Raw genomic sequence first — 26,441 nt, 5'->3', positions numbered from 1 at the left:
TAACATGCAATATATCAAATTGAAGCTCAGATATTTAAAGATGTATGCCTTGCATTTCTCACGTTGAAGGCTAACAAAATAAGCAGGGGTCAAAAGAAAAAAATGCAAAATAAATGAATCCAGGTTCTGTTTACATCATTCAGTCGACCAAAAAATCGACTGAACGATGCCCAAAATGATAGCCCACATGTCTTGAAATGTTGCTAAGCATAGCATACTGTTCCAGAATGGAATGAGAGCTGGACAAGTCGGATTGGCTGGCGTTTTGCAAATTTTGATTTTGTTTGTAAGCCGTCAACACGAGAAATGCAAAGCATATGTCTTTGTTACTTAGCTCTGTAAATACCGTCAATTTCTTATATGGCATGTTACCATTTCTAAAATACTTTTTTTTTTTACTGAAGAACTTGGTGTTCAATGACTATTTTTTATAAAATTCTCTAAATCCTTCACAATAAATATTTACGATTTCCTCTATGATAGCAAACTGATTACACTGGTCTGGAAGGAAGTATTTGGACTTACTTAGTGATTCCTTCTTCTGTGTAAATGACTCTGTAAAATCCCACCAGCGAGCCATTCAGCCACCCTTGGAAATCCAAACTGAGCACATACACTTCCCCAGGACCGGTGACAGGCAGCTCCTCTGTAGCCTCCACCACCACATACTCCTGTGGTTTATATTCAAAGCAACTCTTCACAGACACGTTCTTCTGCTTTCTGTGCCTGTCCAGCAACTTCAGCCTGGGCATGTCACTGACAAATGTCTCTCTGATATGGAGCCACAGATGGCGGGTGGGCTTGCTGACTTCCACTTGGATATCCACAGTGCCTGAGTAGGTATCATCGTCAAGGTCTGGTTCCAGCAGCAAATCATAATGGACCGGTTTTACATAGTCGGGCAGACGAAAATTCTTCCAATCGCCACTGCTGTCACTGGTAGGCTTGCAGGGACCCCAACCAGGTTGAGGGGTCTGTGTAGGTTCTGCTGTGAGGGCTGGGGTCTGTGTAGGTTCTGCAGTGGGGGCTGGTGTAGATTGTGTAGTCGTGGTCGTGTCAGACCTAGAGAGGCCCACCCCAAGACCCACTGCCAAAGAGCAGACTACTACTGTAGCACAAATGATGAGCACATGTTTGCCACGGACGCAGTAATGCTGCTTCTCTTCCTCCAAGTCCATGCTGCTGACCATCACTACCATCCAATGCTCGAATGCCAAAATAGGATAGAATCTCTCAGTGGCAAGACACTCTCCCCGCAGCAGTAAGAAACGCCTCCTTTTCTAAATCAGCAATCTGCCACTCGGTCAAAAGCTTGATGTGTGTAGCTTTGAAGAAAGAATGTTGACCCCATAAAACATAAACGTGACTATTAAAGTTTTATTACAGTTGTGATATGCTTCACATAATCATCAACAGAGGGAATATCGGTAAATTAGAAAACATTACATTCTGGTGGTAGAGTAACAGAAATGTTTCCTTAGACAACGTCACACAACCTGGCAACTAGTACAATAATATTAGGGTTTCCCATTTCCCCCCAAAAAGAGGGCAATTGCTCCGGCCTTGAAATTGTGGTACCAATCGCAGTTACACACTGTACTTCACCTCGTATTAGTTACGCAATGCCAACCGGACATTTTCATGAATTTATAAAAACCCCGGATGCCCAAACACGACGTAAGAAAATTATTTGTCCCAAAAGTTGAAAACAAACTTGTTTACTGCAGTTTTAAGTTGTGGAATATTGGTTCACCAGCAGTGTTGTCACGCGTTACTAAGTAACAGCCACTTTAGGAGGGAAGCCCAGACTTCCCTCTCCCCAGCCACTTCAACCAAACTTCCCTCTCCCCCGCCACTTCAACCAGCTCCTCAGGCAAAATCCCAAGGCGTTCCCAAGCCAGCCGAGAGATGTATGCCGCTTTTCTATTAGCCCCGCACGACACACTTTCACACAACACCACGCCACACAGAATGACACTACACGGCCTCGATTGCATTTCCATTGCAGCAGACGTGTGGCGGGAAGGGGGCGGGATCATTTGAACTGTCCAAGTCAAGCTTGCACTTTTGACAAGTCGCGCCAACATTGAACCATATTTACAATTTCATATGGACCACCATGGATGAAATATTGCGACCTTGAGTTCGACCGGCTCGCGAAGCTATTTCTGAATGGAAAGCTCAGCCTCATTTATTTAACTGCAGCGTGAGCTGTCATTCAAATAAATGGGAACACACGACCAGGCGAGTGGTGTGCACTCATGATTTTTTTTAAAGCACAATCATTACAAATCCATCCACAAGTATCTTTTAAATTGTAAATATATTTCAGCGTTGTTGTAAAACATTATTATATTTATTGTTTAAACTGTATTTTTATGACTTTGGCAAAGACCAGCGGGCGCCTCTTGCCTAGCTTGCATAAAATAAGGAAATGGGCGTGCTCCACGGCTTTGCTTGCTGCGTTGCTGTCGGCCATTCAGAGGACAGTGACGACACGGCCCCACTCAGCCCTAGACGACCGGCAATGCAGAACCACCTCCGAGATGGTACTAAAAAGTGGTTCCGTTGTAACCGCTCAGCTCCGAAAAAGTTCCATGGAGACGCGAACATCCGGGGACAAAAAATGCCGCTTCGGTGCGGTACCGGTCCGGTGGAAAAGCATCAATAGTCTCTCCAGCGTGTCCCCGGGGCCTCCCGCCAGTGGGACATGCCTGGACACCTCTCCAGGGAGGCATCCAAATCAAATGCCCGAGCCACCTCAACTGGCTCTTTTCGACGCGGAGGCAGTAGTAGCGGCTTGACACTGAGTCCATCCCGGATGACCGAGCTTCTCACCACTCTAATGGAGAGCCCGGACACCCTGCGGAGGAAACTATTTTCGGCTGCTTGTATCCGGGATCATGTTCTTTCGGTCATGACCCACAGCTTGTGACTATAGGTGAGGGTAGAAATGTAGATCAACCGGTAAATCGAGAGCTTCACTTTTTGGCTCGGCTCCTTCTTCACCACAATGGACCGATACACATCACTGCAGACGCTGCACCGGTCCGCCTGTCGATCCCACTCCATCCTGCCCTCACTCGTGAACAAGACCCCAAGATACTTTAACTCCTGAACTTGGGACAGGAACTCAATCCCGACCCAGAGAGGGCACGCCACCCTTTTCCGACTGAGGACCATGGTCTCGGATTTGGAGCTGCTGATCTTCATTCCAACCGTTTTACACTCGGCTCCGAACCCCTCCAGCGAGAGTTGGAGATCACGGCTTGATGAAGTCAACAGCACTACATCCTCTGCAAAAAGCAGATGCAATGATGAGGCCACCAAACCAGACCCCCTCAACGCTTCGGCTGCGCACATTAGTTCTGTCAATAAAAGTTATGAACAGAATTGGTGACAAAGGGCATCACTGGTGGAGTCCAACCCTCACTGGGAACAAATCCAACTTACTGCCGGCAATGCGGACCAAACTCTGACACCACTTGAACAGGGACCGGACTGCCCATATAAGGGCGTTCGGTACCCCTTACTCCTGAAAAACCGCCCACAGTACTCCCCAAGGGACACGGTCGAACGCCTTCTCCAAATCCACAAAACACATGTAGACTGGTTGGGTGAAAACCCATTCACCCTCGAGGACCCTGCAGAGGTTGTAGAGCTGGTACACTGTTCCACAGCCAGGACAAAAACAACACAGAAATCATTCAACTTAAAATGTCAAACATATGGGAAAAAGCGTTTTACAAAATAAATGAAGACAAAGTAGTTTTTAAATTTATTTTTTATTTTTATTTTGCTGATACGAAAAACGATCTGTGAGTCAAATTTATGATCCGATCCGAACCGTGACTTTTGTGATTTATTGCACCACTAGTAGTCATTGGGGATAGTACATCTGTATCTGATCGACCATCACACACACTCGGCACACTTGGTCTTCGAGGGCCGTAGTCCTGCAGGTTTTGGAAGATTCCCTCCAACACAGCTGATATATGATCAGCTCATCAGCAAGCTCTGCATAATCTTGGTAATGATCCTGTTGATTGGAATCAGCTACGTTGCAGCAGGGAAACCTCCAAAAACTGCAGGACGCCGGCCTGTACAGGGACCGAACTGCCCATATCAGGGGGACCCTGAGGACTTGAGTTTGCCCACCACTGATCTAAATGATCTGTATCTGTATTGGGACTGGGCGTGACATAAACAAGAAATGGGCGTGGTTTAACTGCAGGTGGGCATTTCATAAGCCGCAAATGGGTGGGGCTTGCATCAATACATTACTGTATTTTTTTGTATGAAATTGAAAAAAAAAAAAAATTAATTCATGTGGATTGATCAAATGTTTCTGTATATTTTGTTCATTTTTAAAATGAAAAAGATTCAAATCAATGCTTTTGATCACAAAAGAACTATTTTTCAAAAACGTTTTCATAAAGTCAGAAAATGTATATGTATGAATAAATATTTAACTATTTAGAACATGTTTGGTTTTTTTATGACTCAGAATGTCATGTAAAGGTGCGCGTAGGAGAGAGTGGACCCAAAGGCGAGGAGACACATCAGGAAGACAGGAATTGTGAACAAAAGGAGAAACTGTATTGGAACAAGTGGGAACGGGGGAGAGGATGAGGACTGGGTGAGAGGAGGCTGATAGCCATGACGGGACTGGGTGAGAGGAGGCTGATAGTCATGACGGGACTGGGCGAGAGGAGGCTGATAGCCGTGACGGGACTGGGCGAGAGGAGGCTGATAGCCGTGATGGGACTGGGCGAGAGGAGGCTGATAGCCGTGACCGGACTGGGCGAGAGGAGGCTGATAGCCGTGACCGGACTTGGCGAGAGGAGGCTGATAGCCGTGACCGGACTTGGCGAGAGGAGGCTGATAGCCGTGACCGGACTAGCTTGACCAGGGCTGACTTGGCAGAACTTAGGAAGCTTGGCTGGACGTGGAGAACTTCGCAGGAACGTGGAGAGCTTAAATGTGAAGAGGACGACTAGACTAAGCCGTAGACAACTAGACTGAGACGTAGAAAACTAGACTGAAATAAAGGCGACTTAACTGTGACGAGGCTTAGCTTGACGCAACGGGAAACAGACTCCCACACAGGACTTTGACAACAACACAGGACTTCAACACCTGACGCAGACAATGATCCCACACCGACTGGACAAACATAACAGACTAAATACACCAACACTAATGAGACACACAATAGGAAGAGGGCACCGATTGGTCAAACACACTGGGAAGCGAACAGGCACTCATGTGGACGTAATCAGACATAACGAGACAGGGGAAACACTCAGAAACACAAGACAAACACCAATCATTGAAAGACACAGCAAACACACCAAAATAAACAAAATTCTAACCCATACAAAACCGAAACGTGATACAGAACAGGAATCTTTTTAAGTGTATGAATAAATATTTACAGAACAGTCTGAAAATGAATATTCACTGTTTTTGATCGCAATTGTAAAGAAACTACTGTATTTAAAGAACACGTTTTTTATAAACTCGGGAAAATACTGCTGAATACAGCAAATACAGTAGGAAATAATTAACTATTATAAAAAAGCTAAATTTGCAATATTTATATTTGTATGGACTGCAGCGGGGGGAATCTAATATATATTTCTTCGTAGTGTGTTCAGCTGTGCATGTGTATTGCTTTTACGAGCTAAATAAAAATGAACTTCGGCAGCCTTAGTAGTTATTCTTTAGCCTATTTTGTGCTGTACTTATACTCCTTAAACTTTTAAATATCTGTTCTGACTACTTTCTACTCCTTACACACAAAAAAAAGGTCTTATTACAATTTCGCTTTAGACCAGGGTTGTGCAACTCCGCGGTCCTTTGAGGGTCACTGCAGGTTTTAGATGTTTCCCTCCTCCATCACACCTGATTCAAATGATCAGTTTCGTTTTCAGACTTCTGCAGAATAATCTAAAACATGCAAGATAGTGGCCCTCGAGGATCACAGTTGCACACCCGTTTTAGACTTAGCTCAAGTTTATCATTGTTCCAAATACGAATTGAAGACATTTAAAATTTTCAATTTATATTTTTACTGTTTATGAATTTACTTATAAACATATATTGGACATATAACTGTGTATTGTAATGAATATAACTGTGATGATGTTGTTGTGAAGTATATTGGAACTTTTTCACTCCCTTCCAGCTGGTGAGATAGGAATGTGATGGGAGTCAAGTTCTCAAGTTCTCATGGAGATAACACTGTGGGTCTGAGGGAGTCAAGGTCTCATGGCATTACCTGTCTAATCATATATTTCCGGCTTGGACGGGGAGTTGGAGTAAACATGTCGGTGTATCACTTGTCTGCCTATTATAATTACTAACCCTTTGTCCAGCCTCAGGGGGAGTATGCTTTTTTCATCTATAAAGCAACTGTGTGTTTTCATATTGGGACACACTCGGGGCTTAACATCACCTTTGGATGTAAGCAATTCCTGATGTGTCTTTAAGAGCTCTTAAAATAAATTCTTTGCAAAGAAGGCTTCTTCATCAGATCTCATTTTTCAATTATTTTTGAACACGCAAAGATTACACTTAATATAGTAATCAACTAATACCTTCAAAATGGTGACCTCCGACGGCGACAAATTGAGACGGTTTTGCGACAGCTGTGATGAACTTGGACAACTGAATTTCTAAATGCGCAAATATTAACAAGGTGAGTGGACAAATTATCCATGTAGAGAAATTCTGCTTGTTTGGGATTACTCAGAGCTGCATTACGTCCGTACCTAATTGTATTTGAGATCTGTGAACAAGTTAGGGGGGTTTTAAAGTCGTATTTGTTACGGAGGTACGCGAAAGTCCTCCATTTTGAAAATTACTACGACATTGAACCATGCATGGGAAGCCCGTGGTATACGGAAGTGACGTCAAGTAGGAGCGCTCCGCCGTTCGGAAACGGCATATGAGATTTGTTCCGCGGTGGAATAGGCTGTTTTTATTTTTATTTTTGTATGAATAAGCCGCCCGTATAATTCTACGAAGTGTGCGGAGTGGATTAGCCACCCGTGTGGTATCATTTACACGGTGTGTGTGCTGTGTTGAATTATTAAACCGTGGGATATAATTCCTCGGTGTGTGTGTGTTGTGTTGAATCAAGCCGCTCGTGTGATATCATTCACATCGGAGTGAGAGCTGTGAAGAAGCCGCCCACGAAGATCCTGGATAAGTATTTATTAAGTCGCGCAAAAAGATATTTAATTTCTGTTTCGTTTTTTCTTTTTATTTTTATTTTTCTGGAAAAAAAAAATATAATAATATTTTTTTGGGGGGGATTAATGAGAATAGTTTTGATCTGTTGTATTGTAGTATCATAAGTGAGACGTCACTGACTTTATAAATATTATAACGACCAAATTACTACATATAATGGACGACATTTTTGACCGAGACTCAGGATGGTTTGATTTGCATAAACTTCCGGTCCATAGTCAGAGCTTGTCGCTAAGCGAACAAGTAACGGCCGCAACGCTCGTCATGGCCGACGCGCTGCCACCACGGCGACGGCGGAAGATGAAAAATCTTTTAAATGAATGGATGCGGACTAATTGTGATAAAGGTTGGTTCCCACCGTTAAAACCTGAGGCATGTCTGATTGCATTAATGAAGTCTGTAGAACTTGCTTGCGTAAAACAGCGCCAGACGCTGATTAACTCCGTGAAAAACACATCTATATTTCCTTCGAATGGAAGAAAAATTAGACGACAATGTAAGGTCGTGGACCAAATGTTGGTTAACGCTAGAATGCTTGCGTTGGGCAGCTCTGTGAAAGTAGCTCGTAAAGCTGTGTTGAGCGAGTCCGCTAGCCACAGCTCGGCTAACGACAACGTGTTCGATGACCGCATGGCGAATGCTAGGCTAAAATCTCCGCCAGGTTAAAATTGATAGAAATGAGACATGACCCGGAAGACAGATTAAATAAGGCAAAAGTTTTCGGATTGGAATTGGCTCGGCATGCGGAGATTCCACAGTCTATTCGTTCTAGATGGCGTACTAATCTGGAGCATGTGTGATTTGTGTGATTTGGAGGGAATGTTTTTTGTCATAAAATGACTAGGGTCAATTGTGTGATTATAATGGGAATTTTTTTAGTTGGTATGTGTGTGCGTATGTGCCGCAAAAGTTTGAAAAGTTGAGAGAATTGTTGAGTAATTGAATGAGACCTAGATAAGGAAAGTGGGGGCTATCCGGGTGGTTTGGAAGTTAACTGAATCTGTAATTGTGAATAAGAAATGTGTGGGTGGATATTTCATTTGTTTTTCTTTAATACCCATAACTGTATGTTTGGTGTTGTTTTTGAGTAGAAAAGACTGGTGTGATAATGGCGTTTGTTTTTCGTATAGGAATGTAGGAAAAAATAGGTTTTGAATGTGATTCCCCCCCCCCCCTTTTTCTGCTCCTTCCCTGTGTCTTAAATGGGAGGAGGGGGGATATGTGTGGGAAATAGGAGTCAGAGGGCAATGTGTCCTGTAATGGGAGTTTTTCTCTTTTCTAGGTAAGAGAAGAATGCGGAAGGATATAGAGGTCTAGGTGTTAACTACAGGCCACTCTCCATATTATTTTTAAAATCAGGTCTGTGTTTTTTATAGTTGAATGAGTAATAAAACCAAATTTTAATATAGTTGAATGGGTAATAAAACCAAATTTTAATTGAAAAAGACTTTTGATTTTTTCCCCCTGCATCTCTCATGACTCATTCATAGGTGTGAAAATGATTTAACCTTTGTCCTTATCTGAGTCCCATTCTAGAAGTCTGAGAAGTCCTGGAATTTGAGACTTCCCTCCATGTGGAAGCATAATTTAAGGTAACATGTAATGAAGAAGAAGTCTACGGTAGACATATGCGTAAATATAGTAATACTACTTGCTATAGTGTAGTGAACACATTTAAATAAAACTACAAAATACATATTTTTTGAGAAAAATTTTTTTTTTAAATTATAACAAGCAGATAGGATATTTTGCTATGATCTCATCTCCCTCTGTCTGTTCCGAGTGTATAAATGTTTCAGGCAGGTTCGATCTTTGACGAGAGGTGTTGTTCTTGGGTGTCTCAAACGTGCTGGAATAACCTGGCTGTTGGGAATATGGACCTCCTACTCTGCTTGGTGCACAGAGAGGACGGCAAGCTGCACAGGATGGCCACTTTCGGGAGGGGAAGTGGCCAAACAGACTGCGATAAGGATGGTACACTATATCCACTCGCCATCAATGACTCTTATGAATTATCTGAGTAAAATGTCCATCAACTCTTTGAGCAGACATCTCGAACTCTCATCACAGCCGTCTTGATGAAACTGTCAGGGGTCTCCAGTGACAGCTAAGGCCTGCTTTGAACTTTGCCCTGCATAAACTGCTATCTACAAGGACAGGAAGGAATATGAACTTCAGTTGTTGACTCAAAGTTCTCGAGGCATCTGAGATCGGCTCCTTGAGTCATATTTTGTTCTGTTTGAGTACAGTTTGCACTCTGTACTGTGTCGGAAAAGGAGATGTGATCTATAGCAACGCAGTTTTGGAAATTGAGAACAGCTTATGTGAATTAGGGTAGTATAAAATTTATTTTAATCTTTAATACTATATTTTCCATTGTTTGATGCTTGTTGAATTTGGTCTCCTAATTTTTTGCCCATTTTCCTTTTAAATTTTAGCTTCTAGATTGGACTCATAGATTTGGAACACCTACGGCGAAAATTTTTAATTTTTGATTTAGGTCGCAGCACTGTGATTTTTAATAGGGTCATGATCTGCAAAGTTGCCTACTGTGTTTTACAAGCCCCGCTACTCTGTAGAAGAGGGGAGGATAATTAGCATTTTAAGATTACTTTTTGGTTTATTTGAAGTAGATATTCTGATCTTTTATCTTACTTTACAGTTAGTTTGTTTTTTCCTCACTCTGTGTTGCCTGGACAGGATTCAAATTTGCGCCTCAAGGGTTTTGTTTTTATGAATTGTTGTTACAAGCTAAGCAGGATCTGCTCATGTAGTCTTGGTGTTGGCCAAATTGCCCCAATTAGTTTTTTCTTATCAACAGGACACAAGGTGTCTGTTTTGTTTTGTTTTTTCCTCTTTGAAGCAGCAATTTGTAAGCGGCTGCAGTGTTCACATTCAGGTCTGAAATGATCAAAATTGATCTTTATCAGATGAGGAAGTCAGTTACTGGTCTGTCTGTGTGTGTCACAAAGAAAGTATGCACACAAACAGTTCATGTTGAATTAAATAAATGTAGGACTATAAGTTAGTCTGAATGTGATACTTTTACAGAATGTGAGTGAATGAACACAGGTGGAGAATTGAGGTGATCGGATTGGACTTGGAGGAAAGTAAGTTCTACAAAGATGACAAAAGACAACTCATGGTGAAAATAAGGTAAGTATATTCAATTTCAGAAACAATTGAAAAGTATAATTTCTAGAGCCCATGGAATTTGCCATTTATGTGTGGAAGGAACATTGTGACACCTGGCTGACATTATTTTATGAGACAAGTTGTAAAAATTAACTGCAGCACTGCAGTGTTTATTAAAGGTATAAGTATATATATAAATCTCTTCTCAGACTGTTTATGGCCCGGCCGGACATGAGCAGTTTGGGTTAAGATGATGTTGTTTTTAAATGATTTACACTGCTATAATAAAAACCAGCGTAAAAAATACAGAAATTTGATGTATGATAAAAAGCACATTTATGCTAAGTCTACAACAGTAAATATCATGGTAAAATATTTGATTAATCATTATCTATTATCATAAGGGCTTCTTAGGAATCTTGGATCAGACGAACCCATTTGAAAAAACAAAAACTTCATAAGATATAAAAAGGCTGGACTCCTTTTGAGGGTCATAAAAACAGGCCATTTCCCACCCCCAATTTTCCGCTGGGGGAGTCACACGTTGAGAGGCCCCCAGTAATTAAGGAGATAGTGTCTACATTCTCTAAGCTAACAGATGTTCCTTCAAAAATAAATGATTGTGAATATGTGTGGTTGAAAGTAACTAAACGTAAATGGTCTTGTCCTCGTTGGTTAGGTCCATTTAAGGTCAAGGAACGTACATCCTGTGCGGAGCGCTGGTATCGAAAAGGAGCTACTTGGTATCATCTCTCATCTACCAGGCCGGCTGGTTCTGGTTCTAGTTCTGGTTCTGGCTCAACGCTGCCACCAAGGGCAATCATCTGCTGATCTACGCCCACAACAGGTGGAACCATCTAACGGACCCCACCACACTCGTTTCCAGTGTCTACCTGACAAGCAGTCCAAGGACGGGAAGCTGCACGTGGAGGAGGTCCTGAGAGGAGATTCATTGGAGTGCCTTTTCCATGGGCAAAGATTGGCACAGTTGATTCGCCTGGAAAAGCTGATCAAGTGTCAATCTGCTGTTTGAAAGGGGGAAATCACTCAATGGTGATTTGAGTCACATGCCCCTTTTCATCAATTCACAAGGATAGAGTCACACTGGGAATGAAGTCCCGTGACCTTTCCTGCGATCTCTGGCAGTGAGCCAGGGTTCGGAAAAAGGCTGACAACGCCTCTTCAAAAAAAAAAAATAATCAACCCAACGCTCAACGGAAGAACTTCTTCTCAAGATGGCTTTGAAGAAGAACTCTGCTACTAATTGTGATGATTTTTCTCTTGTTAATTGTTGTGCCATTTTGGTTTTTCATGAAACCCCTTGACGTGAGTTTGAATACAACACACCGTGATAAAAGAAATGTTATTTCTACCCAAATTACATGGACAATCTCATGGGCGTATAATAACTCAATTGTCCTGACCGTTGCTCCTAACACAAACACATCTGTCAAACTCCCCATTAAATCTTTGAAGGGATTTAGTAGTGGGGGGCCGACGAAGGGGGGCCTTTGGCTCAAGTACTGGTGGTATTTGACAGGTAGTGTTTTACGACTAGACTGGAGCACCTTCATTACCACCCAAGGTGGCCGATACTGGCCGTCAGGTTCCAGTGGGGAGGCAGTTTTCTTTAGCAAGAGAGAGGAGGTGTTTGTTCAATGTTCGGAGAACAATGTTGTACTTTTATTCCTAATAACACTGCACCGGATGGAAGTTTAACCGATGCCATTGAGGGACTCCGAGCACTTAATAAAAAAATTAAAGAGCAGTCCGGTATCGATACGTCAATTTGGGACGGCTGGATGGATGTTTTTGGAAGATATAAAAATTTGGTTTCATCAATTTTAATTTCTGTATCCGTATTTGCAGCTTTTTTGACAACTTGCGGTTGTAGCTGTATTCCTTGTTTGAGATCGTTGTGCACGCGGCTTATTGCCACAGCCATTGAAAAGCAAGATGTACAAAACATGTCGTCTTATATGATGGTAGAATCTGTAACTTCTAAAGCTATGACCGCGGTGGCGACATCCGATGAAGATCCGGCTGGAATTATACCTTCAGAATCCGGATAAATAGCCCCGGGATAAATCGAGTGATTTTGATTGTGGTTGGATGACAAGTATAAACAAGTACCATTCCGACACTCTATTGGTTTGTAAGCGATGCGTTGTTCCTGCACATGACACAAATCAAAAAATCAAGGACAACCCGCCACATTCAAACTAGTGCAGACGTATAGTACCAGCAGTGAGGAGGTTGGTAGCTAGAAAAGCCAGCAAACCATTGCACATCTCTGGTCATGTCAACAGTGAATGGCTTTCACAAACTCGCCATCAAGCTTGTAAAATTATACTGAGGTAAGCTGAAAGTTTATCATTAGGGATGTCCTGATCACATTATTTTGCACCTGAATCTGAGTCAGAGTCACTTGATTTTGAGGATCTGTCTATACTGAGTTCTGATCCGATACATCAGCTTTTTCAACAAGTGTTTTGTTGATTTGGTTTTAGTTAGATTTTCTCTCACATTTCTACCTGTACTTGTCAATCCTGGTGCCTTGTGTCATCCAACCAGCTGCCTCAGCCACTTTTGTCTTGTCCAGGGGTCCATTTCACAAAGTAGCTTTAGCGAGAACCCTGAGTATGTCAACCCTGAAATACAGGAGACCCAATGTTTTCAGTTTCAGAAAGCGAAGTAGCTGAAATCAGAGAAAAAGAGGTAACTTAAGCTGTCGGTCAGTTACCATACTAACAGACTCTATGAACCTAACCTAATCGGTAACCAGGTTTATCACAATGAAACTCGAGTTTTTCTCTGTCCTCCCTTCGTCCACACACGACATTTGATTTCCTCTTTCATTCAGTCAGCTGGCAAGTTTTGGAGTAACATAGTTCTGCCATTTGTTATTTAAAAAACAAAACAAACAACAAGAATCAATAGGTCTATATTAAAAGTCCCCTTTTTTCACGAACATGGCATGTCCTTTTGACAATGATTCCATTGATGAAGGTGCACTCTTTTAAAAAAAGAATTGTTGAACCAAATTAAGTTTACGAATTGAATTGCTGACCAACTTAATAACAATGCTTCAATTTGTAACACACAATTTTAATTAAATTATTCCAAAGAATATATTAAATTTAATTAATTATGAGTTCATTAAAATGAGCATATTCACTTTAATTTTGAATTAACTTTATTCAAGTGAATTAATATGTTAATGTATTTGTATTTGGAGCAGACATTCCAGTCCTCCTTTTTAGAAAGAGGGATCACCAATCAAATGCTGTAGAGGCCTGTCAACCAGAACAGCATATAGCACAGCGCAGCGCCTTCAGAAGCTCCAGGTGGATCTCATCCACCCCCGGGACCTTGCAACCAAGGAGCTTTTTAAACCACCTCGGTGACTTAAATCCCAGAGATAAGGGAGCCCACCTCTGAGTCCCCAGACTCTGCTTCCTCAAAGAAAGTCATGTCGGTGGAATTGAGGTCATCAAAATATTTCCCCCATTGACTCACAACGTCCCGAGCCAAGGTCAGCAGTGCCCCTTCTCCACTATACAGTGTTCATGGTGCACTGCTTCCCCTTTTGATATACCGGCTGCTGGACCACATTTTTTTACCCACTAGGATGGAAAGGGTGTTTTCAGCAGTGGAGCGTTTGTCTCTCTTTGACTTTCCAATAAGTCACCCTTCATCACATTCTGTCCAGTACCCGGGTGGCTGTCCCAGAGGTATCACTTTCCTTGCAGTTGGTTGATCCGGTGAACAACTCCCCACCGCCCCATATGCAGTAGCATCTATGTCCATGCCTTAATCAAAGTTTCAAATATACCTACATTTAACTGTATTTCATATGCAGCTGTATAGTCATAGAGGTTGAAAATTAAAATGTCACAAAAATGTTTATGACAGGGCACTGCATCAGAGGTGGCAAATCCAGGTCCAGAAAGTAAAAACCCTGCCACAGATTGGCTTTAGCCCCAGGTGCTAGCTAGTTAGCTCTCTAGCTAGCTCCCATGGTGCTTGTTTACCTTTTGGCTAGCTCTCTAGCTAGCTCCCATGGTGCTTGTTTACCTTTTAGGGAGTTAGCTAGCATCAGGGGCCAAACTGGCAGGGTTTTTACTTTGTGGACTTGGATTTGCCACCTCTGCACTGCATACTGTATTATGAGTCAAGCGTTTTTGTTTAGTCACCATACCACACATTTTTACGCTCCACTGTGCAGACTATTTTCTTGTGCTTATATTAAGTGGCATGGTAGGTATGTATTCTCCAAATACTTGTTTCACTTGGTGTTTTGTTTTGACGTAGCATACAGTAAGTTACTGTATAGTAGTGATGGGATTTTCGTCCCTTTTGGGTAATCCGGTTCGGATCGACTATTTTTGGCTCTCAAACGGCTCTTTTAACTTAAGCTTTTCTTCTAAATATTTACGACAAATTTACGACAAAAAAGCATACATTTGAACTCTCTTACTGCCAAAAACGTTAAATGACGTTTAGTAAAAACGCCTACGGAGGAGCGCCAAAGACGTTAAAAGACGTTCACCAAGTTTTTTTTTTGTTTTTTTTTGGAACTGGGTGGAGGAAAGCCTTGGCCAGCTTTGCTGAAAGTATCAAGCAGATCTAGTTAGTATAATGCCTATTTTTGGCCACTAGATGGCAGCGATGACTCTTTTTGGACAAGATTGGGTAGGCGTCAGTAGAAGACGTGAGGCGGAGATAGAATGTTGAGGGGACAATGGCTGAGGAAGCCATAATGGCGACCGGTTGCAAGCAGCTCACGCTTGAGCATTTTTTTCAAAGACGAAAAGCATCGACCAATGCTAAAGAGCACATTGATGACGACGATGATGATGATGAGGTTTACGCCGAAGTTGGAAGCGTTGACGCGGCGGCTATGATCATGTCATAAAGCCTCACCGGCTAGCGATGCTAACGCCGGAAAACGTGGAGCACAACCGAGGACGCTCAGGCGGACATTCAATCGGACGACGAAGAGTGCCCCGAGTCCAATGCATATTCATCGGAGGAGTGGGTACAGTCTGATCACGGAGAAGACACTGGTTATGGACTACGATGCCACCATGAATGGAGCGGATAAGATGGATCAACCACCCGGCATAGGAACTGAAGGACATGAGGAAGCCAGACGTAACACCACCGTAACGTCACCGTATCATGATCCTGAGAGTAGACTTGATGGTAACATGGCCAAACACACACTGCAGTATATACTTGCTATTCCCCGGGAAAAAAAGCCAGCAAAAAAGTGTAGCGTCTGCAATCGCAGTGAAACTAATCTGTTGTGCAAATCCTGCTGCGTCTCCTTGCACGCAGAGGAGTGTTACAAAAAGAAAAACTGTATTTGAAACATCCACACAATTGTAAATAGTACCACGGTTGCACACATTTGTAAATAGTTTGCGAAATTGTTTTGTCAAATTGTTACACTGTTGAATGTAAATAAACGTATTTTGCTATCAAAAAACACTTTTTCATTGTTGGTGGCAGTGTTTTACAGAAGTAAAGCACTGTTTAGGTGTTTGTGGCATCATTCATGGGGAAAAAAAGGTGTGCATGAAATAATATCGTTTCACAAAAAGCTTGATTTCTCCGTATTTTGTTTCAAAACAGAGCATTTGGGTGAAACTAACCATTTTCTATTGTTGATTACTGAAAAACGGAATAAGGTAGAAACAAACTTTTTTTTCTGATGAAAGTTGAGAGTCCAATCTTTCATTTGGTAGTATGTGTGTTTCCATAGTCCAAACACAAAATTTTCTGTGGACCTTGAAACATCAGTCAAAATGCTTGAATCGGCTGGCACTGACGGCATCCATTTTCTGAAAACGTCTGGCAGTCAAAGAGTTAATGAATGACTTGGTGAACTAAGTAATGCACTCTGCTGACTGCAAATAGCAACAATTATCAAGCAAAGAAAATGATTTTTTTTTATTATATTGAAAGTTAAAAAGGCTACAAACCAAAAATAAATAATAAATAAATAATATTAAAACTTCAACCAACAAAAATCTAAAATAATAAAAAAAATTAATAAAATCAAATAACACAAATAGTGAGTAGTAATTTAAGTGCAACAGCAGCAGCAAACAAAACAAACATTATAAGCTACTCACCAGGTCCAGGATAAAAGACCTTGTCTTATTTCAAATTGGCATTCAGAAAAAACTAAATACTTCAATTCTTCACTTGACTGGCAGAGACGTACACTCACTGCATGTCCTAGCCCCCTCCCCTTTTCCCGTCTCTTCCTCTGAGCAACGCAGCCAAACGTTTTAGACACATGAAAAAGAGAGAGCGACATAAGAAGAGAGAGAGAGAGATTGAGATTGAGAGAGAGAGAGAGAGAGAGAGAGGAAAAATGACAGAGCTGGCCCTTGAGGGAGGGAACCAACTCCCATCGTTCACTTCAAAGAGCCGGCTCTTTGTACCGGCGTGTTCGCGAACGACCCATCACTACTGTATAGAGGCCGTCATGGAGAGGAAATTGGCATTGCAGCATACCCTTTGAAGCAGAAAACTATGCAGTCCATGACAAAAATAAAAAAACTAATTCTTTATTTTACAAGCTTACATTCATGAAAATATACATTAATGCAAAAGTCAAAACATTGATTCTGACTGCTGGAACTTTGACCAGCTAAGCTGCCTGAGGTGCGAGGGTATTTATACGTTAATTTGCGTCAGAAGTGCAGAACGGGTGGCCAACAGACATTTTTAGAAACAGTCAGATTTAGTTCAGATTCATGTATATAAATAATAACAATAAGTCAAGTTTTCATGTTTCTGCAGGGGGGCAGGATAAACCAGAACAGCTTTACTGAAAATATAATTTCAGTGTTAACTAATTGCCTCATGTCATACTTTTATGTTTGATGTAGGAATGGTTGAATTGTCAGATTGTTCTACTATAGACTTGATGAGGGTTGTGTTTGTAATTTTCTTTGGACCTTTCAAGTTTGTTTTGCTGCGTTTATAAATTGAGAACACTTTGGATACAATGACAGGAAATGTCTGTGTGTTGTTCTTTTGAGTAGGTGGTGTTTGGGGTATCTGGTTGTCTTTCAGTGAGGGGGTGACAGACGTAGTTCGATTCTGTTTAGACTTTTTGCTGTTGGATGATGACTTAGGTGGAATCTTTTGGGACTTCTTCTTTGGGGGTCGGGAGAGCCGTGTAACTCCCACCACCTTTAGCTTGACGGGAGCTTCAGATATTCCTGCCATGTTTCGAGCTTGGCAGCGATACTCACCAGCATCCTTGAATTCTAAGTCATCCAAGCTGATTATTGACCAGCGAACACCAACTCGAGGAGATCCCTGCATGGCTAGAACAATAATTAATTGTCAGCAATCTATGATAAAGCCTGCACGTTCTTCCAGCTCAATAACAGTAAACAATAGGGGTGAATAAATCTATTCTCATAAGAATCGTAATTCTTATATAGTACGATTCAGAATTGATTTTAAATGTCCCAAAATCAATTTAATTTAAATGATTTTATACTGTTTTGCGCTTGTTTATGTGCGCCTTTATTGGGAGCGCTGTTCATGTTGTACACGATTTGGCCACTTAAGGGCAGTGTGGTTCTGATACTAGGGATGAGCGAGTACAGCACTATCTGTATCTGTACCTGTTCAACCATCTAAATTATCTGTATTTGTATCTGTATTCGGAGAGGGTGTGGCATAAACCTGGAGTGGGCGTGGTTTAACCAGAGATAGGCGTGACTTAACAAAATGGGTGGGTCTTACATCAATTCATTACTGTATTTTTTTAGTATGAAATTGAACCCCCCCCCTCCTCAAATATTTAGTTTGAAATTTATATGGATTGAACAAAATGTTTGATATTTTTTGTTTATTGGAAAACTATTGACAAAATAATAAAGATTCAAATTAATGTTTTTGATCACCAAATAATTATTCTTCCAAAAAGTTTTTATAAACGCAGCAAATGTACAGTATGTGTATGAATAAATATTTATGGAACAGTCTGAGAATTGAGATATTTTTTTAAAATCACAAATAGTAAGGGAACTATTTAGAACATGTTTATTTTTTAATGACTCAGAACAGGAATCTTTTGAATTTTATGAATATTTACAGAACATGAAAATGAAAATGAATATTCACTGTTTTTGTATCACAATAGTAAAGAAACTATTATGTGAATAAACACTGCAATTGGCTGGCAACCAGTTCAGGGTGTACCCCGTCTACTGCCCGAAGCCAGCTGGGATAGGCTCCAGCGCCCCCCGCGACCCTTGTGAGGACAAGCGGTTAAGAAAATGGATGGATGGATGAGAATAAACATAGCGTTTGTCATAGCAACACAGATCGTTTTTTGTTTTCAATGTTTTATTTAATTTTCACTACCTGACGGGTGTTAAGTTGCGTGTGTAAAGCTTCATTTGCAATATTTATATTTTTATGGACTGCAGTGGGGGAAAAAAAACTTTGGCACATCTATAAATTGAAGCAGAAAACTTTGTCTATCAAATCATTTTGAATCAAAAATAGATTCTGATTCGAATCACAGACACAAAAATCGAAATGAACCGAATTGTGAGACAGTCAAAGATTCCCAACCCTAGTAAACATCATCAGTAAAAAAAAAAAAAAAAAAAAAAAAAGGATCTTGTATATTCCTACAAGTATGAATTGCTAAAATGAAGCCTCGATTAAATGAATAAATAACCAGAGGTGGACATTCTGTCAATACTGATAGAAGGTCTGCCAATCCGCCTGTTTTGTTCTTTCCTATCAGTTATAATCAAAGAAAGCATATACTACAGTATATGGAAGAACAATAATCTTACAACTTTCCAAAGTCCTGGGCAGTTGTTCTTTGTCACCAATGATGTCCTGTCGACAGCAATCTGAGATAGATCAAAGAAAAGAAAATGCATTACTATGGACTAGCACCTCAAATACTAGAAATGTTGTCTCAAGATTGCTGTAAACTCTTCAAGCCTTACCAGCATGGTTTGAAGTTTTGACCCATGTCAAAGTTGGTGTGGGGTACCCAGTGGCATCACAGCGGAGAATGACATTGCTGCCCAGCAGAGATATGACTCTAGTGGCTGCAGGCTGGACCGAGGGTCTCATACAGTGGGGCAGCTCAGCTTTGGTCATCGCCATCCCAGACTGACCGAGAAACTTGCTGCATGTAAGGAGCTGGTCCATGAGACTCACGGGGCTCCCCAGAGACATTGACAGTGACACCACCAAGGAGATCTGGCAGTCACACAACCATGGGTTGTCATGGAGACCTGGGTATCCAGTACAATTTGTTATATTAAAGATTATATTGTACTTTTACTATATGATTTCATCGTATTAACTCTCCCAGCCATTTTCACTGAAGCAACCCCCTTCACTCCCGGCTGTTTTACTGGATTTTAACTGATTTTGCAAGGCCCACAGAATATTGTGTTCTATTGCTATAAAAAAGACATGGTACTACCAAAAGAAAGATTAGGGTCTCATCTTTCATCAGGAAAAAAACAACTATATTAGTATCTGTTTCCATTTTGCTGCAATTAGCGTTAGAAGTTTAATCATTATTCACAAACCTGTTGAAAACACTGGGGAAAAGAGCTTGTTGCAACATGGCCCTGGCTGATCTTTTATACTCTGCTGCCACCTGCTGGCCGTTTTTTGTAAAAACTTTGTGACGCAGTAGCTCGGTCGGGTGCTGTAGGAAGGCCACTGCTGTCAACCATGTTAACTCCACACACACATTTGCACGCAAGCACACCACACACCTGCTTTCCACATACGCTGTCTCCCGGTTACGTTTCTCTGCACGTTTGGTCGGTCATCAGTATTGGGGTCACGCTAGTCCAGCCGTTAAACCACCGTCTACGCCATTGTCCTTGTGTTGCATAAACTTTTTCTTAGTATCCGCCCTACGTTTGTGAACTGTCAAACCGAGGACTGTCGGTAACTTCCGGATTTTGTCGCGTCATGCGCAGGACGCCGGTAGTGACGTCGTTGTGACATCACGGCGAAATACCAGGTTTTACAACACTATAATTTTCTTTTTGTTCCTGAGCGGTCTGGGGGTGCAGGGATACGCTAGGTTAAACAATCTTATTTTTCTATAATTATTGATATTACTGTTGATTATTGGAATGTAGTGTTAATGGATAAAACGACTATTTTATGAATTAATTGGCTTAGGGGAGGAGCCTGGGTGGTTAAAATGGGCCAGCATCGGTGTCTTGGGCAGTGTGAGTTGGGATCTGGTAGGGAGAGGAACACAGTTTTTTGGTGGAGGACCATTTTGTGAATAACTTTGTGAATTTTGTGACTTCTTTTCAAATAAATTGGGACATTGCATTGGACTTTTCGGCCACGCCATCTTTATTCGTGAGTAACAACCAGAACCTCGCGACAAACTACCATTTCTTTAAGCAACCTTTTCAGGTCAGAAGCTGCATCAAAGCCTTCTGTATGCTCTAGCATAAAAAAACGTATCAACACATTATTGGAACTATGGAAATATTTCAAATAGAACGTGTTTATACGTTTTAGGGAGCAAATTAGTTAATAATGATCGATATATGTAAGAAAATGTGACATTTTTTTACGCATGCAAAACCAATGCGCCTGCGCTGTCAATATCCAATCGGTTCGCTACCCGGCTGTTTCCTCGCATGTTCGGCAGTCCAATCCACTGCCCCGTTGGCTCCTGTCATGCTCAACCGGAAATACAGTGACAGTTTACGTTACTTGCTCTGAAGCCGGTCTCGCTACCCCATCAGATCTTCACATTCGCAACCGGAAAAAGCGAAATAGTGCCCGGTCATAGCCATAGATATATGGTCTTTAAAAAAATGAGCGCCGGCTCCATTCAACGTTGTTGCTACAGTAACCTGTCAGATGGGTCAATAATGTGGCTCAATCTGAACAGGGCCAGATCGGATTTGGACACTTGCTAAAAACAGTCTTGACAGTCAGCCCTAAAAATTTGATTTGAGAAAAATCCGATTTGCCTACAGTCTGAACGCAGCCTATAAAGCTTGGTGAAGCACATGGTGTGGATAAAGCGTTATATAAGTGCACTCCATTTACCATTATGATAAAATTGGATTTTCCATTTTTTGGACTATGACATTTTTGTTTTTTTGCAAAACGACAATTAGTAACCCATTCGAATGGAAGTATGATTCGGTGGTTAAATGGTAAATGAATATATGAATACATATTTAGTGTCCAGACACCAACACATTAACTCATTCAAACCCAAAAACATATAAATATGTCTTTTTATATACTTTTTCCTTCACTCCCAAAAATGTATTTATATGTATTATATTTATTACAAAAAAAAGTCTAGCAGGTGGCAGTAGAGTATAAGAGATCAGCCAGGGCTTTTTTCCTAATGAAAGAAGAGACTCTAATCTTTCTTTTGGTAGGTTACATGTCTTTTTTTATAGCAATAGAAGACAATATTCTGTGGGCCTTGCAAAATTAGTCAAAATCAAATAAAACAGCCGGGAGCAAAGGGGGTTGCTTCAGTGAAAATGGCTGGGAGTGAATGAGTTAATAGAAACAATATGAATACAGTATTATGCTGCATATTTTAGGATGATCTTTGTTAGATCTGCAAATAATTTTACATAAATATCGCATTTACCATTTAAGACTACATTTTTTAGGGGCTAAAAAACATATGGACAAAGTGAAATCATCATTCCTGTACAGAGGGAGATTATATTTAAAACATAAATAAATAAATTAATTAATTTAAAAAAAACCTCTTCTGGGTCAACTGTAAACATTACTTTCAGTAACTAAAAAACAAGAGATTTACATATACATTACAATACATTTAGTATGTAAATTCATACCTAAAATTCTTCTTTGTACCGATTTCCCGTGTTGGCCTTGAAGAGGGAACCAAAGGTCCAACAGATCGGCTGATAACATAGTCAACCTGAGAAGAGGAGAAAAATTAAGCAAATCTATCAGAGAGAACCATTTAGTGGAGTCATTTTCCAACTGGTCAAACCTGTTACTAGATAGATCAAGGTAGGTGATATTGGAGAGAAAGAGTACAGCATGTGATGGAAGGCTGGATAGTCGGTTGTTGTGAAGACCCAGAGTCTGAAGGCGAGGCATGTCTCGAAGCCCTTCCCAAGGGAAGGCAGTGAGTAGATTTCCATCCAAACGTAGCTCTCTCAGGGCTCTCAGGTTAACAAAGCTGCTGGGGTGGATGCTTGTGATGGAGTTGTAGGTAAGCCACAAGAAGAGCAGTTCTGACAAGTTGAAGAAGGCCGCTCTGGGCACCCTGCTTATCAGGGTCTTTTCAAGACGAAGTTTAACTGTGTCAGCAGGGACATTGATAGGAACAGTTGATATTCTAGGGTCACTGCATTGCACCAACCTAATGTTAAAACACAAACTTGTTAGAAGTGCCATTTGCATTGACAAATAAACAATACAAACGGGAACAATACAATAAATTTATATTCTTGTGCTGTTGCAGCTTTCACTGCACACAAACATGACATTCAATTTTGCAGTCCATCACACAGGGACACACAGGTGGTTCGTCTGACTTCGTGATCCCACAGGAGACAGAGGTACGACCCAGCGCTGATGTTATGACTCGACCAAATTGTTCATACTTCCTATTTGTTGTATTAAACAAGGACATGTTTAGTGTATTACAAATGACAAGAACCGAGGTGTACAAATTCCACTGTGGATTATTTTCCCTGACAAGGCTGCAGGGCTAATTAGGGGTGTCAGTCGATTACAATTTTTTAAATCGTAATTAATCGCATGACTTTTATAACTAGACAAAGTACAATTTCTGCAGAAATTGCGTGGGAAAGCTGAATGCTAACAGCTGAATGCTAAGCTTAATGCTTATGAAGGAAATTGAAGATAAATTATGTGAAAATTACAAATTACTGGTAGTTGAATGATAAATGAATTAAAAGAAAACTTTAATTGCAATCTGCACTTCTTTGCACTTTACCAAATGGGCCACTGAATGAGTTGTATTTATGGAAGTGGGTGTGGAAAGTGGGACTTCAATGTCAGTCCCATTGAAAATAAATGGTGAAAAGTCGATATTTAACGTTAAATTGTGTGAATACTGTAAGTAATGTGGAATCAGACGATAAATACCAGGACACATTAATTTTTGATGCAAGTTGAAATTTGAACGGTGTAAACCGGAACTATTATGTGAGAGTTATTTAATTGCAAAAAAAGTGAGAATAAAATGCTATAATAAAAATAAAAGGTTAGCTTTCAGCATTCCCACAATAAACTCACAATTAACCGCAAATAATCGCTCATTTTATATCTGTTCTAAATGTACAGTAAAATAAAATGTACAATATTTTTTCAGCCAGTTTTTCAAACTCTTGTTAACATAGAAGTGGAAAAATATTAGCCTATTACAAATATGATTGTATCTTTTAGTTCATTGATACAGAAGTACTATAATTTATCAAGTTATTTGAAGTTAAAATGTAAAAGATGTACTGTTAAAAAAAACAGTGTGAAACATTGACTTGTGTGTAGGTAATTTTTTTGTCAGTAGATGGCAGAAACGTTTAACATTAGGCATTGGTAACAGAACAGTGCAATTTTCTTTTCTTAACAAGAGCTACTTAATTTTAAAGCATGAAGCAACTTGTGAACTTCTGTATATTTCTTAAAATTGTAAATTAAATTGACCCTATTTCCCACAAATATATGCATTATTATTATAGCTAGTACACTAAATTGTGCAAAGTGACTCTTTTGCACAAAGTGGAATGCATTTATTTTGTTAAGTTTTACAGGATGTGCATTGTAAAGTGACACAATTTTACTGCATTGCAAAGGAACCAAAACATTGATGTGCTACACTTGCTTACACAGGCTATCTTCTGGAGTTGCTGAATAAAATACACTTCAGATCACATCTATGGAGTCACTCCAAGTGACCAGATGTCTTTTGACTCTCAAAGGGGTCTGAGAGAGCCCATGGGGACCTTGAGAGCTGTAGCAACCTAGCTCGATGCTAACTGCTAACTGAACACTACCGAGTGTGTTCTTTTGAAGTAAGAAAGCGGTGGTGGTGCTACACAGTTGGAATGGCTCTTCCGCTCTTTAAACATTGTGTATTTTAGCTGCAGTGCATTACAGTGCATTTCTAAAGGGTGATTTTGACGTGCACGTGTCTACTGCATCGCAACTGGAATTTCCCCAGTACAGGCTTTCCAAATAAGGGGCTTGATCGATGGTTAAAAAAAAATTGTGACGTTAAAGGAATTTTAAATTAATGCAATATTAACGCAATAATTTTGACACCACTATGTTCTTATTTGAAACACAAAAGGAAGGGGAGATTACAAAATGAGTATAAAAAGTGTGTGTGTGTGTGTGGGGGGGGGGGGGGGGGGGGGGGGTAGTTTAAATCTCACTCAACCTGAGGTCTGCTGTTCCTGTGGTTCCATAGGCGCAGGTACATAAAGATGGGCAGGAGCGGACTGCTAAGAAATTATATAGCAGGATGTGAAGGAAAACCAGCAAAAACATCCTTCATTCAGAAAGTATTGTCCTTACACAAGCCCTTTTTTGTATCTCCATGTTCTCTTTCCTGTCCACTCTCAGTTTGCCATCTACAGTTCTGAGTGAAACTGAATCCCAGATTAGCTGGGATTACACTTCTTACAAGTAGCATGTAATCCCACACTGTACAGTCAGAATAACAAATCACAACACCAGGGGTGGGCCCAAGTCCTTAAGGACAACACATAATAAACACCAGACTAAAACAAGTAGTTTTTTTTAGTTTTTTTTGCATTCCCCAAAAAGCTCTTTCAAATTGAGTATCGCTATCATAAATAGATGAAAATTAATAAACTAAATACAAATATTAAGTAAATAAAAAGTATGACAAGTTTGCTCAAGTTCTCACTTAAAAAATAAACATACTGCTTGTCATCAGTGTGGTATATGAGCACGCTCAGTGCTAAAAACTCCCGGCGTAAAACCGAACATTGCCCTGTGAGCTGGGGATGAAGGGGTCGGGAGACTTATGCAAAGAGGAAATGATGTCAAACCATCCTTGCATCGTTTATCAGGGGGAACGCAGGAGTATCTAAACTTGATTTAAAAAAATGTATGTAAACCAAATGTGAATTTACCTAATCTATTCTATTCTTTTAGTACTGCTTTTAGATCACCATTTAATAGCTTCATGCCTGCTGATTTAGTACAAACCATACTTAAAAATAAAATGTTATCAGCCTTTAAGATTTTTCAATAAAATTAACCTTAAAGAGCAAATCAATATTAAAATGGGAGCTTTAAAAGATGCTAAACCAGGGGTGTTCAAGTTCGGTCCTCGAGACCTCCTGCAGCACAGCTGAATCTAATGATCAGCTAATAAGAAAGCTTTGCAGAAGCCTGATAACGATCCTGCTCATTAATCAGGTGTGTTAGTGGAGAAAAACAGTCTGGATAGGGGCTCTCTAGGACCGAACTTGAGCACCCATGTGCTAAATACTAGTTAACATGATTCTCTCCGGCATTATACTCCTATTAGTAAATAAATAGACTAATAGTTATCAAACAGACCAAGGGCATGAGAATGAATAAGACTGACTGTTGTCATTATAAGAAGGCAAAAGGTTTTTTTTCAAAGGTAATTGACAATTTCTAACATCAAGGCATTTCTGATATTTCCACAATGCAACTCAATGCAAATGCTTCGACCATCGACGATGTATTGGATTGCTTTTGCCTGTGACTACTAGCATAGAGACCACAGAGAGGTGGAGCAGGAGACAAGATGCGTATAATGTGTGTGTGTGTATGGCTAATAACGTTCACGTGGCAAACAGAGAGAGACAGCTAGGTCGGGTGTATGCGCGCAAGCGTCGCATAACAACCCCCCCACCCCCCACGAATCAAATCGAATCGAAAAAATTTAAATCACACTGAACTCTAGTGAATCGAAATCAAATCGATTGATGAAATTAGAATCAATACCAAGCCTGGGT

General features: G+C 40.6%; 3 protein-coding genes across 5 annotated transcripts in view; 1 reads left to right on the top strand and 2 right to left on the bottom strand.

Moving 5' to 3' along the window:
• Positions 1 to 10,817, bottom strand: part of enpep (glutamyl aminopeptidase) — a 57,999-nt gene extending 47,182 nt beyond the window's left edge. The window contains exon 1 of the mRNA XM_077560944.1: positions 526 to 10,817. Coding sequence (XP_077417070.1) covers positions 526 to 1,199 — 674 coding nt within the window. The 5' untranslated portion in view covers positions 1,200 to 10,817. The remainder of the gene's footprint in view (positions 1 to 525) is intronic.
• The window catches only part of LOC144048747 (glucosamine-6-phosphate deaminase 2), a 267,445-nt gene that overhangs the window by 64,806 nt on the left and 176,198 nt on the right, over positions 1 to 26,441 (top strand). The window lies entirely within an intron of this gene.
• Positions 16,911 to 25,062, bottom strand: lrit3b (leucine-rich repeat, immunoglobulin-like and transmembrane domains 3b). Of its 3 annotated transcripts, none has more exons than XM_077560747.1 (6): positions 24,863 to 25,046; positions 22,442 to 22,754; positions 22,281 to 22,366; positions 19,401 to 19,694; positions 19,242 to 19,301; positions 16,911 to 17,747 (listed from the first exon to the last, which is right to left on the bottom strand). In XM_077560747.1, the coding sequence occupies exons 1-6, from the start codon at positions 24,888 to 24,890 to the stop codon at positions 17,281 to 17,283; spliced, it is 1,248 nt and encodes a 415-aa protein (XP_077416873.1). In that variant the 5' UTR covers positions 24,891 to 25,046; the 3' UTR covers positions 16,911 to 17,280. The 3 variants fall into 3 exon arrangements, with proteins under 3 accessions (XP_077416873.1, XP_077416793.1, XP_077416955.1); XM_077560667.1 differs by having other exon boundaries at positions 16,914 to 17,747; positions 22,442 to 22,816; positions 24,863 to 25,062; XM_077560829.1 differs by having other exon boundaries at positions 17,547 to 17,739; positions 22,442 to 22,816; positions 24,863 to 25,062.

The sequence above is a fragment of the Vanacampus margaritifer genome, chromosome 1 (assembly GCF_051991255.1).
Source record: "Vanacampus margaritifer isolate UIUO_Vmar chromosome 1, RoL_Vmar_1.0, whole genome shotgun sequence".
NCBI classification, from domain to species: Eukaryota; Metazoa; Chordata; class Actinopteri; order Syngnathiformes; family Syngnathidae; genus Vanacampus; species Vanacampus margaritifer.
The sequence above is the reverse complement of the archived record's forward strand: the minus strand, read 5'-3'. Positions and strand labels throughout refer to the sequence as shown.